The sequence below is a fragment of the Prunus mume genome, linkage group LG1 (assembly GCF_029339155.1).
Source record: "Prunus mume cultivar Tortuosa linkage group LG1, ASM2933915v1, whole genome shotgun sequence".
NCBI classification, from domain to species: Eukaryota; Viridiplantae; Streptophyta; class Magnoliopsida; order Rosales; family Rosaceae; genus Prunus; species Prunus mume.
The window spans coordinates 2,882,010-2,894,026 of record NC_142698.1 but is presented as its reverse complement, the minus strand read 5'-3'; the positions used below and the strand labels follow the sequence as shown (position 1 = coordinate 2,894,026).

General features: G+C 35.0%; 1 protein-coding gene and 1 pseudogene across 2 annotated transcripts; one reads left to right on the top strand and one right to left on the bottom strand.

Annotated features, from left to right (window-relative positions):
• Positions 1-227: 227 nt before the first annotated feature.
• On the top strand, positions 228-7,872 carry LOC103330564 (bZIP transcription factor (DUF630 and DUF632)). 2 transcript variants are annotated; one of them, XM_089052528.1, is made up of 7 exons: positions 228-482; positions 751-898; positions 1,678-2,844; positions 3,140-3,211; positions 3,991-4,205; positions 5,133-5,356; positions 6,746-7,872. In XM_089052528.1, the coding sequence occupies exons 3-7, from the start codon at positions 1,734-1,736 to the stop codon at positions 7,440-7,442; spliced, it is 2,319 nt and encodes a 772-aa protein (XP_088908654.1). In that variant the 5' UTR covers positions 228-482; positions 751-898; positions 1,678-1,733; the 3' UTR covers positions 7,443-7,872. The 2 variants fall into 2 exon arrangements, with proteins under 2 accessions (XP_088908654.1, XP_088908649.1); XM_089052523.1 differs by having other exon boundaries at positions 275-482; positions 3,137-3,211.
• A 1,475-nt stretch (positions 7,873-9,347) lies between these two features.
• On the bottom strand, positions 9,348-11,094 carry LOC148920701 (protein FAR1-RELATED SEQUENCE 7-like; annotated as a pseudogene).
• Positions 11,095-12,017: the final 923 nt, after the last annotated feature.

The window sequence follows — 12,017 nt, the reverse complement described above, 5'->3', positions numbered from 1 at the left end:
GCAAGGTGCTTAGGTCTCACGCCACGCGCATCTGCTGATAGGTTTATTTTCAGCCAACTGTTTAATGACCTGTTTAATTTAGGAACGCCAGGTCTCCAGATCTCATGGGAAGGTTTTATATAATTAAAAAATTATAAATAAAAAACCTGTTAAGGGTGGTAAGTGGGGCCCACAATCCACTCTGATCTCTTGTCTTTGTGTAATGCCTTTTGCATGGCAGCGGCAGCAGATTCGTTTTTCTGGACTTCTCTATCTCAAAAACACTTTTTATTATCTTTCTATCTTTTTCTTCTCTCTCTCTTTCACACTCGCTCTGCCTCTTATTAATTACTAAAAGAAAGAAAAAAAGGAATTTTCTGAATTTATTTTATTTTATTTTATTTATTTTCTCTGAAACTCATACACACTGCTCTCATACGTCTCTGTTGTGCTCTGAAATCCAAGCTATCATTCGACGCCCTCTGCGTCACTTTAATTCTCGGGTACACTCAAAATTCCCCCTCTGCTCTTTTTTTTCTCTATGCGTGGTTTTGGTTTTCACTGCTCTTGTACAATTCTGCTTCTTCTTTCTCGTGGGTACTGAATTTGGGTTCAGTTCTTCGTTTCTGATTTCTTTGGTTGTTGGTTTGTGAGACTGAGATGGGTTTTTTTTTTTCTGTGTGTCTTATAGTTCTGAATCTTGCTTCGTTTGTTTGATTTTGGCTGTTTGGTTTTAATAGTCTAGTTGTTTCTGTGTGTGTTCAACTGCAGACGCTGTGATTGCGTTTTACAAACTCCAGGACCAAGGCCTTGAATTTGATCTACTTTGTTGCAAAAATTGAATCTCTCAATTGGGGTTTCTTCTGAGCTCTCTCTTCTGGTGGGTTTTCCGCTTGAATTCAGATAAAGAAAAATCAAGGTTAGTAGTGACTTAGAACTAAATCTTTGGGATTGGTTTTGAGATGTGAGAAGTTTTTACATGGGAATTTCAAACCTCCTTAGCTTTTACTGGACCAATTCACTTGCTTTGCTTGGCTTTTGTAAAGTGTTTTCTTATGTTCAGAGATTCCGTCCCTTTTGGATACTCTGTTTAACGAGGGAAAGAGAAATTGCTTAAGGGTTTTAGAACTTCTGCTATCTCCTCATCCATTGTCAAGATTAACTTGAGCTTGAACCAATATTTCCTTCTCTTGCTGTTGTTATAGCTGGTGTTGGTGATGTTGCCCATTTCTTTAGCTTATCTCTTACATGTGTTTCTATTCATTGAGGTCGGCATGTGGAATTTTATTGTATACTTCATATACTGACAATCTATAATGTCACCAGAGTTTTTTTTTTTTTTTTTTTGGGTAAGGGTTGTAATTTTGACTGTGATCGTTTCCTGAGTTGGATATGTACAAGCTGATTTCTCTGATGTTGTACTCTTTCCCTCAGTTTTCTTTTGTTAGTTTTTCCTGTTGACTAGGAATTCCGTAATAAATTTGCATTTCTTTCAGAAAAAGAAGGCGGGGCTGGGCATGCTTTTGTTTATCTATCTTTAAATTTCTTTTATTCTCTTTGATTTAAGGGGTGCTACCAAAATGAACATGATTTACATCTTGTGCTAGTACGTGTTTCAAATGATTTTGTTTTCTTGAAGAATTCTCAGCATTGCATGTATTTCCCATTTTTTGATACCTCTATTAAATTGAGTTTCAGGAGGAATCTTATGTCCTGTTGATGTAATTAGAGGATTTTAGGCCAGATCTGCTGATATGGGGGCTGCAAACTCTAAAGTAGAGGAAGATAAGGCCCTGCAGCTATGTCGAGAAAGGAAGAAATATGTTAAGCAGGCACTTGATGGAAGGTGCTCACTAGCAGCAGCTCATCTTATGTATATTCAATCACTAAAGAATACGGGAACCGCTCTTAGGAAATTTGTCGATCCTGGCGCTCCCATTGAGTCTTCCTTGTACACTTCCACTAATGCAACGCCAGAGCCTCTTGTTCAAACTGAGAAGTCCCTTTCTCACTTCTCTTTTTCTTCTCCATCCTTGTCACAACGCATTGATGCAGCTGAAACTTTTTCTCCATCTCCGTCTCCTCCAAATTCTACCCGATTTCACGTAAATCATATGAAATTCAGGGGTAGCTTTTCTAAAAAGGTAGAAGAAAAACCTCCTACGCCTGTTACTGCAACAGTAACCTCCTCGAGCACCCCACAGAATACCACGCCTCGCTCCGCTGAAAAACCTGAGGTATCACCATTTGAAGCTTCTTCGCACCCACCTCAAACTCCACCATGGGATTACTTCGATTTCTTTCACCCAATTGACCATCAGTTTTCTTTTCAAGAAGGGAAGGGAGTGAACCAGGTGTTCGAAAATAATGATGATATGAGAAGACTTAGGGAAGAGGAGGGAATTCCTGAGCTGGAAGATGAAGAAGAGAAGGTTTCTTTTCTAGGGAGGGAAGAATCTGAAGATTCTGAAGATGAATTTGATGAGCCTGCTACAGATACTCTAGTTAGAAGTTTTGAAAACCTTAATAGAGTACATGATCATGTTGAAGCTAGCGCTTCACACACAATGCCTTCTGCAGAAAGTGTAACTTCAGAAACTGAGTTACTGAATGGGGAGAAAAGTAACTCTCCTGATTTGTCGCCATTAAGAGCCACATCCTCAGTATTTGCCGTTGAAACTGACTCAAATAGAACACCAGTTAAAGAAGATTGTATTGAAAGTAAGGTTGCCCCAAAAGATTTTTTTTCAAGCATGAAAGATATTGAAGTTCTCTTTATAAAAGCGTTCGAGTCCGGTAAAGAAATTCCCAGAATGCTTGAAGCAAATAAGTTTCATTTCCGTCCGCTATTTCCAGCAAAAGAAAGTAAGATCTCTCTCTCTCTAGTATTTTAGTGGAACTATTTAAGCTTGTTTTAGTTATCCAAGGATGATTTATTCTGTGAATAAAGTACAATCAAGAGTTTCTGGAATGTTATGAACACTACAGTAAACTTCTCCTGCTTTAGTGGAGCTCATAGATTTAAATCACGGCACATATAAGATTGAAAAAAGAATGGATATTCTTAAATATTTTGAAATAATTTCCTATTACTATAGACCATTGGAAGTTTGTTTTCTTTTGGTGAAAGTTATGAACACTAGGATTTCTACTGTAGCAGGTGGATCAATTTCATCTACATTCCTGAAGGCTTGTTTCTCCTGTGGTGAAGACCCAAGTCAAGTTCAGGAAGGTAGGTCTTGGTCTTTAAGCTTCTCATTTTATTTTTCATGTCACAGATGCATGACACAGACATTGGTTTTTAACCAACACGGTTCTAGTGCAAGAATGGTTCTGTTATGTGTCTTTTCAAAAAATTAAAAAAAAAAAACTATGGATGATGCATGTGCTATGGATGTTGCATAATTCTGTTAAGTCTATGCTACATGGTATTCTCGATAACTGTTTTGGCAAATCGTAATTTTCAGTGCAAAGATGTAATTATGTAGTTGAATAGATATAAAGAACAATGTGATTGATGTGTGTCCTGTTTTTTTTTGGGTTAAATTATTGCAATTTGTAGAACCTCGTGCTATGAGTTTGGAAGGGTTTTTAACTAACTTGTGAAAGTATTTCATTTCACTTCTATTTGAGTGGTATGAAAATTCTATGTTAAGTAAGTACAAAACTAGTTTATCCAGTTCATATTTGTTCATGTTTATCAAGTCTAGCAACTAGGCAGAGTGCCATGCACAAGTCGGCCATGCTTTTCAGGAAAACTAGTCTTGTACAACTAAAAACTGGCATGTTTACCAAAAGTTTTATTTAAGAAGCAAATTGTGGCGAACTTAGAAGTTTCTATTATTGAAATGTTTGAGCGCCAGCACGCATGTGTATGAGAACATTTTAGGTAAAAGATGTATCTAGGAGAACAAAACTGTATGCATACTAATATCTTGTGAAATCATTTAAGATAACTCTTGATATTGGTATCTTGATTTCGGTACTGATTCTTTCCTTAATTCCACTTAGAGCCTCCTCAAACTGCTGTGAAGTACTTAACTTGGCACAGGACGACATCATCTCGGTCCTCTTCATCGAGGAATCCTTTAGGGGCAAACTCAAGAGATGATATTGAGGATCATACTGGTAACCTCTTTGATAACTACTGCATGAATTCAGGCAGTCATGCCTCAACCTTGGATAGATTATATGCATGGGAGAGGAAGCTTTATGACGAGGTCAAGGTACTGTCGATTAATAACAGTAGTTATGGCATTTGTAATCATCATTGTCGTCATCGAATTTACTGTTCTATGGTTGATGGTATTGTTATGGTTTTTTTCACTAAAATTGTTATCTGTTAAAATGATCACGAAATAGGTGCATAAATATGCTTTATAGCAATTTCATTACTGAGATTAGTTTAACCATCTTATTATTTAGAATTTCATGGAGTCTTCATTTCATTTACATTCCTGCTTCTCTTCATGTTCAAACTCGTCATAGGGATCAAATTTAGTGGAACGAGGTAATCTATAACTGGATATGCTATTGAACCATGAAGTCATTCATTGTTACAAAAATGAAAGTTCAGCCCTTTATTTAGTATACTTCCACATGCTGAGTGTGGAGATGTACTCACCCATTTTACAACTACACATCTCTGGCATTAGGCACTTCTAACTTACCCTGCAACTTGGGAGAGGGGGGAATGAATAAAGACAAAAAAGGAAATTTGATAGCTTAGAAGCAAAACATCGATGTGATATAGTCAATGGGAATGTTACTGAAAAATCATGTTATAACTAGAATTACTATAGAAACTAAGCTATTTGGGCTTCACCTTTGTGTTTGTTGTTTTGATGCCCTTATAGATTGATGTCTACTCATAATGCGCGTAGTGCCAAGATGTCAGTCTCTACCTTTTGTACTTTTACTGCCAACTGTTGAAACAAAAAAATCAGAAATTTCAGATATGCAGAAGGATGTGGAACTTGTTTTTGTGGTGTTGGCATTTCTGATCTGAAACTAAAAAACATATCTGCATCACTTTTTGTAAACCCTCAGATTTCTCACCTTAAAATCTTAGGTTGTAAGTTGATCTAGCATTATATAAAGAGTATATGGGTACTTCTGTTAATTTATATGAACGTGTACAACTGTTTTTTCAGGCTAGTGAGATGGTTAGAAGGGATTACGACATAAAGTGTAAGATTTTAAGGGAACTAGAATCAAAAGGAGAAGCTTATCAAAAAATTGATAAAACCCGTGCTGTTGTCAAGGATCTGCATTCTAGGATCAGAGTTGCTATTCACAGAATTCACTCTATATCAAAGAGGATTGAGGACTTACGAGACAAAGAGCTTCAGCCACAACTTGAAGAGTTGATTGAGGGGTATGTATTTTGTATGTTCCTATTTGCTAGTGCTTTATTATACGTCCTAGAAACTCAATTTCGGAAGCCAATGAAACTTGGAATTGGGTATATTTATGTAAAACTAGATGCAAAAAAGAAGAGAATTTTTATGTCAATTAATTCTTCTTTTTCTTTTTTTTTGTCCTTTTCTCATGGCTGTTCTTAAGAACCCATACAAATTAAGTTGAACGTGACATAGGAATGGAAAACTATTTGGAATTGCTTTAGGTTTCTGTTTTCAGTTTTCATATAGGCACTATTGTTCTGTGTACATTTTCCCCTCATCCATCCCTTCCCTCCCCCTTCCTCGTTCCTTCTTTCTCATCCTTTTCTCCCATGCATTTCTTCTCTATCTTTTACTGAAAAATAAAAGCTAAAAACAATAGTGTTACCAAGCTGGTCCTTTAACTATTTGATCCAGATTAGATGTTCGGTGAAATACTGTGGGAACATTAAACAACAGGATATTTCAACTGGAGTGCGAACAAATGAGATTCACATGTCTTCGGTGGGAGAATCATGTCTGTGTGTAAGATTGAGACCCTTAGTGTGTTTCATTTTCCACATGCACATATTACGGCACATTTACGTTAGTCTAAATTGTTGATTCAATTTTACATAATATTATTATACAATCATAACTCATAAAAAAATCCGTTAAGTACGTTTGCGGTGAAACTTTAGGAAATGCGAAATCAATCCATAATGCAGCAACTAAATATGTAAACATCGTAAAATAATGTATTTATGACGAACATATAACAGGTCAGGCAAAACACTTTGCATTGAGTTATAATTACTGCTTATAGTTAGTCTCTATAATAAAAGACGTTTTAGTTAAATGTAGACATTATCTTGAGTAATTGAATTAGTGAGTTGAGAATTTCGACCAAAAAAAACAATACAAATTTATAAATAAACCCAATTCTAGACATGTATTTATAAAAAAACCCAAACACTATTTAAACATAGAAAAACACCCAAAATCAACAATTGTATATTTTTTGGGTGTGTTTATCAATGGATTTTGAGTGTGTGTAATGATGGGTTTTGGGTGTGTTTATAAAGTGTTTTGGGTGTTGGGATTTTTTATAATTTCAGCCCCCATTTTGGGTGTTTTAGTGAAACTCCCGAAAAACAAAAATGGTGAGTTGAGAATTTCAACCAAAAAAAAAAATGGTGAGTTGAGAAGAGTGTGTGTAATTGTAAGTGATTGATTGAAAAAGAATTAGTGATAATTATGTGTAGTACTCTGATGGAAGAATTTAGTACTTTTTAAGTTAAATGTGGACATATATACTTGATGTGATTATTATGAATGCTTCACTTTTGGGCTTCATTTGCTCTGTTCTTTGTACAAAATTGTAGGTTAAGTCGGATGTGGGAGGTGATGCTTGAATGTCACAAGCTTCAGTTTCACATAATCTCGATGGCTTACCCTAATGGCAACACCAAATTCTCTGTACAGTCAGAATCACGTCGTCAGATTACCATCCATCTTGAAGATGAACTCAACTCTCTATCGTCAAGTTTTATGAAGTGGTTTGGTGCTCAAAAGTCTTATCTGAAGTCTATAGATGGCTGGCTTTTAAAATGTATCTCTTTACCACCGAAGGCTTCCAAAAAGAAAAGGAGGCCACAAGAAATCCCCTTTCGGTACTGTGGCCCTCCAATATATGTCACCTGTGGTTTCTGGTTAGAGAAGCTTGAGAAGCTTGAGAAGCCGCCTGCCGAGGAACTGGTAGATTCTATAAAGAGTTTAGCAGCTCGAACTTCCAGTTTTTTACCACGACAAGAAAAGAAAGAAGGGAAGGATGCTAACGAATCAGATTTAACATCCTGGAAACATGATAATGGTAGTGATTCTGCTGTTAATATGTTGAGAGATGAAGTTTCTCAAGACTGGGCTTCAGGTTTAGACAGTTTCCAAATAAGCTTGGCAGGGTTTTGTGGTAAGTTGAACAACTTTGCAGAGTCATCTGTGAAGATGTATATAGATCTTCAGGAGGCCATTCAACGTGCTAAGAGCAACTATGAACAGTTTAAGGCTCAATCTTCAGTTTGAAGGATTGGCGCTCAAGTAGAGCAAAGAATGCATCCCATATTAAGTTCCATGGAGTCGCGCTCAATAAATGTTTGAAAGAAAAAAAATAAAGCGTTTGGATACGAGTTCAATTGGGCATGGGATTTGTAAATGAAGAGAAAAATAAGAAAAATTTGGTCAGGAGTTGAATAAAGTTTTGAAGTTGTATCTATTATAATGGGGTCTCTTGTAGGTTAAAGCTGTAATTACAAGGCTGGTAGCGGTCAAGAGAGTTGTATATAGTGATTTTCTTGTAGGAACTTTGCCCTCCTTTCTACCAGGATTATTATTCAGTTCAAAATGTATTCAAGATTGTATGAACTTTGCCTCCGTATTTGTTATTATTATTATTTAAAATAAGAAATAAAATTACAAAGAGGATACTCTAAGGATCCCTAAATTCCTCTTATCATACATGAGTTTCAAAGGGAAAGTCTGCATTTTGTTTTTGTTTGGTAACATGACCAATTGTTGCTAGATCGTCAGCCGCCGTGTTAGCTTTCTCTGATAGATGTGTCTTACTTGGAGAATCTAAAATTTCCAAACTTGGGTTTAATAGAATTTTCGAAATTCCACCAAATGGCTAATATTTTGGTAAAAATTAAGTTTCTCCACCTCAGCAAAAAAAAAAAAAAAAAAAGCCACATTGGAGCAACTATGTCATCACTTAACGCCTCCACTAATGGCCTGATTAACAGAGTGACTAATTTGTATGTTTTATCAAAGGCTGGGTATGCTCGTTAAAAATTTAAAAGGTTGGGTACTAATTTGAAACGACCCCTAAAAATGGGGTACTTTTATGTTTTTTTCTTTCGATTAATAGGGAGAGAATACAAAGAGAAAATTTGATGCCACAACACTTTCTTCAACCTCCTCCCTCTTTGGGGTTGTGATTACCTATGGATTGACATATGGAATTACAGTTTATGAATTGTTTTTTTCTTTCTTCTAGCTGGTGTCTTTGTGGGGCTGTTCGGAATGAGTTTTTCTTCTAATAGTCTTAGCACCCTGGGTTGCACTCTGCTCCCCTGTGGTTTCCTATGCATTATGTTTGGTTATTAGCTTTGTTTTTTTTTTTTTTCCCCACAGGTGGCTTTTATAAAAGTTCCTTTTTCTAACCAAAAAAGACATTATCTTTTACCAATTAATTGAGCTTAGAACTTCTTTAATTGAATCACCATTCATGATTAAAAATGATGTTGTATAACTGGCAGCTATCCTTTTGGGACTATTTGAAATTCTTTAGATCATTGAAAGTAGACATAGGGTTTAATTTTGATCAAATAGTAGATTCTTATGCTTCAAAATTTATAAATAGTATTCTTACATTGTGAACAGGAATTCAGAACATTAGAGATGAACAATGTCCAAGATGACACCTGGCATAGTCAGGCTGATACAATATACATAGGTGGCCTTGGAGGGAAAGTCATTCTTTGAGCTACAAATTGTTGTGAATATTCATGAGCTTAATAAACTAGGCATTTATCATTTCAGAAATTGGCTACAGCTATGATTGGAAGTTGACTTGAAATTTGATTAATTTCCCCCAAGGAGGAGGGGTTATTAGAATACAAATTTATAATAGACTATCCTTGATGCAAGACAGCAACAAAAGATACACAAAAAGACATTTAATTTGTCTAATGAGCATAAATTAAAGTAAAAGAAAAGAAAATTGATAACAACTTTGAAAAAAAACTCACCATTAACAATATTTTTGGTCATCACTCTCCATATCTTGGCACAAGTCTTCTGACTCTTCATTGCCTGAATTTAGATTCATAATAATCAAATTAAACATAACCTTTGGACCTTACTATTAGAAATATATATTTTTTTAAAAACAAAGTGAACCAACTTACATAGATTCGTTGATTCATTATTTCATATTTTCAGATTTGATGGACAATTTCTTTTGTCATGTTGTGCTATCTTTTTGCATAATGCACACTTTCTTTTGTTCTTGTTTTGAGGCAACTCAATACCACTTTTTATCCTTTTTGAACTGCTATTATTGTCCTTCTTTCTACCTTTAGTTTGTGAGATATTGGGGTCCAAAAGCAACAATTGAGAGGAATCAATGTTAGTACCAATGGCAGACTCAGGAATTTTTATAGGGATAGGCTAAATATTTTTTTTTTTCAGAGGAGATATATATTATAAGCCTTTTTTCTCTCGAAACAAAAATGCAAATAAAATTTTATAAATCAAACAAAGTCACATTACAAGCAAATATAACACAAAGAAGTACAAAATATAAATAAAATCTACTTTTTTTGAAGAATGAATAACTAGTTTTTTCTCTCTTTGCCGGTCTATTATCATCATGTGACATGATATCATAACAAGAAATACTAGACACCAAAAATCATATATGCTAATTAATAAAAGTTGCAAAAATAAAACATATATCAACAATATCAAAAAGTTTTCACCCAAACCCTAAATCATAAAAACTTAACAACAACAATTAAAATTGGAAATTGAATATATATATATATATATATATATATAAAGAGAAAAACTTACCAAGATTGAAGAACCCACTGAAGTTAGGTTGGTACAATTTTTTAGAGGAGGAGAGCTATTTCCTCTAGGCTCTCAAGGTTCAAATATGGGGTTTTGGGTGGCTAGAAGAAATTTTTTGATGTTTAGCCCAATATCAGTACGATTAGAATAGCTCAAGTTGGTAGACCTTTAGCATGAGTTCTGCTTCTAATCAAATTGATAGGTTTGGATTGATGTTTATTATTTCCTATATGCTTTAGGAGGAGTGAGCTTATTTTAAATAGAAGACTGAGCTATTATTTACTTTACTTAGATTGGGCTACTATTAGTTTATTATATTAGCGATTTAAAAAAAAAATGCAGGTGTGGGCTATATTTATTTGGTGCAGTGGGCTAAATATTTATTGGAGTAGGAATAAGCTTATAAAATTTAAACTATATTTAAGATTTTAGAAATCTTCCTCCAGCTTAGGCATAAGTCCATCCTTGATTAGTACTACATGGATCACCTGTTGTTGAGGAAGGAATTGTTGCATGCTAAGTAGAATTTTCTTACAGTTTCTTGGACAATTCATTTATAGCTTCCATGAAAGTTGTGTATGCCTGATTTGAAGATGATGCAATGTAAGCCAACTTTGTTTGCTTGATGACACATATGGCTAAGTCGCAAAGCCTCTGATTTTTCTTTACCATCATTTGTTACCAAGCTTTTAAAATTCATTATCCTAAAGTTGTTTGCTTCTTGTCTCCATCTTGGAAGAATAAAATGGTTAGGTAGTGTATCTATATCAAGGCGGACAAATACTTTCAACAAATGTCGACAAAGTATTCCAACAAACTCAAAATTTTGGCATTCACACATACCTTTGTATGTTTGCAAATTTAACTTCACCACAAACTCTTCATGCTCTCTAAGTTTTGTTTTCACTAGGTATGCATGATATTCGTCGTCACATGGCATTTCTTCAACTTTGTAAAGATTAAATTTACTCCATTCATCCTTGAACTCGTTCAAAATATTTCTAGTATAGAACTTCGATGCATGTTTCAAAAGGAATTCTCCTTCTTTCACAATGTGATACTTGTGTTTTGATTCAAAATCTTCATCAGTTTCTCTATCCATGATCCTCTTCAGTGCTTGCTCATATTTGACAACACACTCTCTAAGATTTGTTGTCGGTGAAACAAATCCATAAAAAAAAGAATTAATACCCTCACTACGTCCAGTAGTGTTCATTCCTACAAAAAAAATATGTCACCATTATAAACAAGAACCCAAGAATAACATATTTCATATTCAACCAGTCATCATTATCCCACTCACATTCTTTCATCAATTCCTTCCACTTTTCTTCAAATTTCTCTATCTTGTATGTTGACCGAATACATTTCTTCATCTAAATTTTGAATTTGGACTTCTTGAAGTACACATGTGACAATTTTTCTACAAACTTATTCTTAATATGCCAGAGGCATAACCAATGGCGAGTGTTAGGAAAAATCTTGGCAATTGCTCCTTTCATTGCCAAGTCTTGATCAGTAATAATGGAAACTGAATGACGTCCTCCTATTGCTTCAAGCCATGTCTCAAACAACCACAAAAATTTCACCTCTGTCTCATCTTGTAAAAGTGCGCACATCCAAATTTTATTGATTGCAAATGGTGGTTTACTCCTGTGAATGGTGCAAATGGCATATCATACTTGTTTGTCCTATAGGTTGTGTCAAATGTGACTACATCTCCAAAATATTGGTACGCCATGTGTGATCGAGCATCCACCCAAAAGAAATTAGTTGCCCTTCCATTTTCATCATACTAAATGGCATAAAACAAATTGAGGATTCTCAGCTTGCTTCTTCCTAAAGTAAGGACTGACTGTGCATCACCTCCATCCAGTTGTCTATGCCACACATTTCTCAAGTGGTTATAACAATCTCTATTGTTAAAACCAATATGTGGGCCACCACGGATTGAAGGAACTTTTGCAATTGGCAAATTTTCTTGATGAAATGTTTCAGTCAAAATTGTAGCTGCTTTTGGCATAA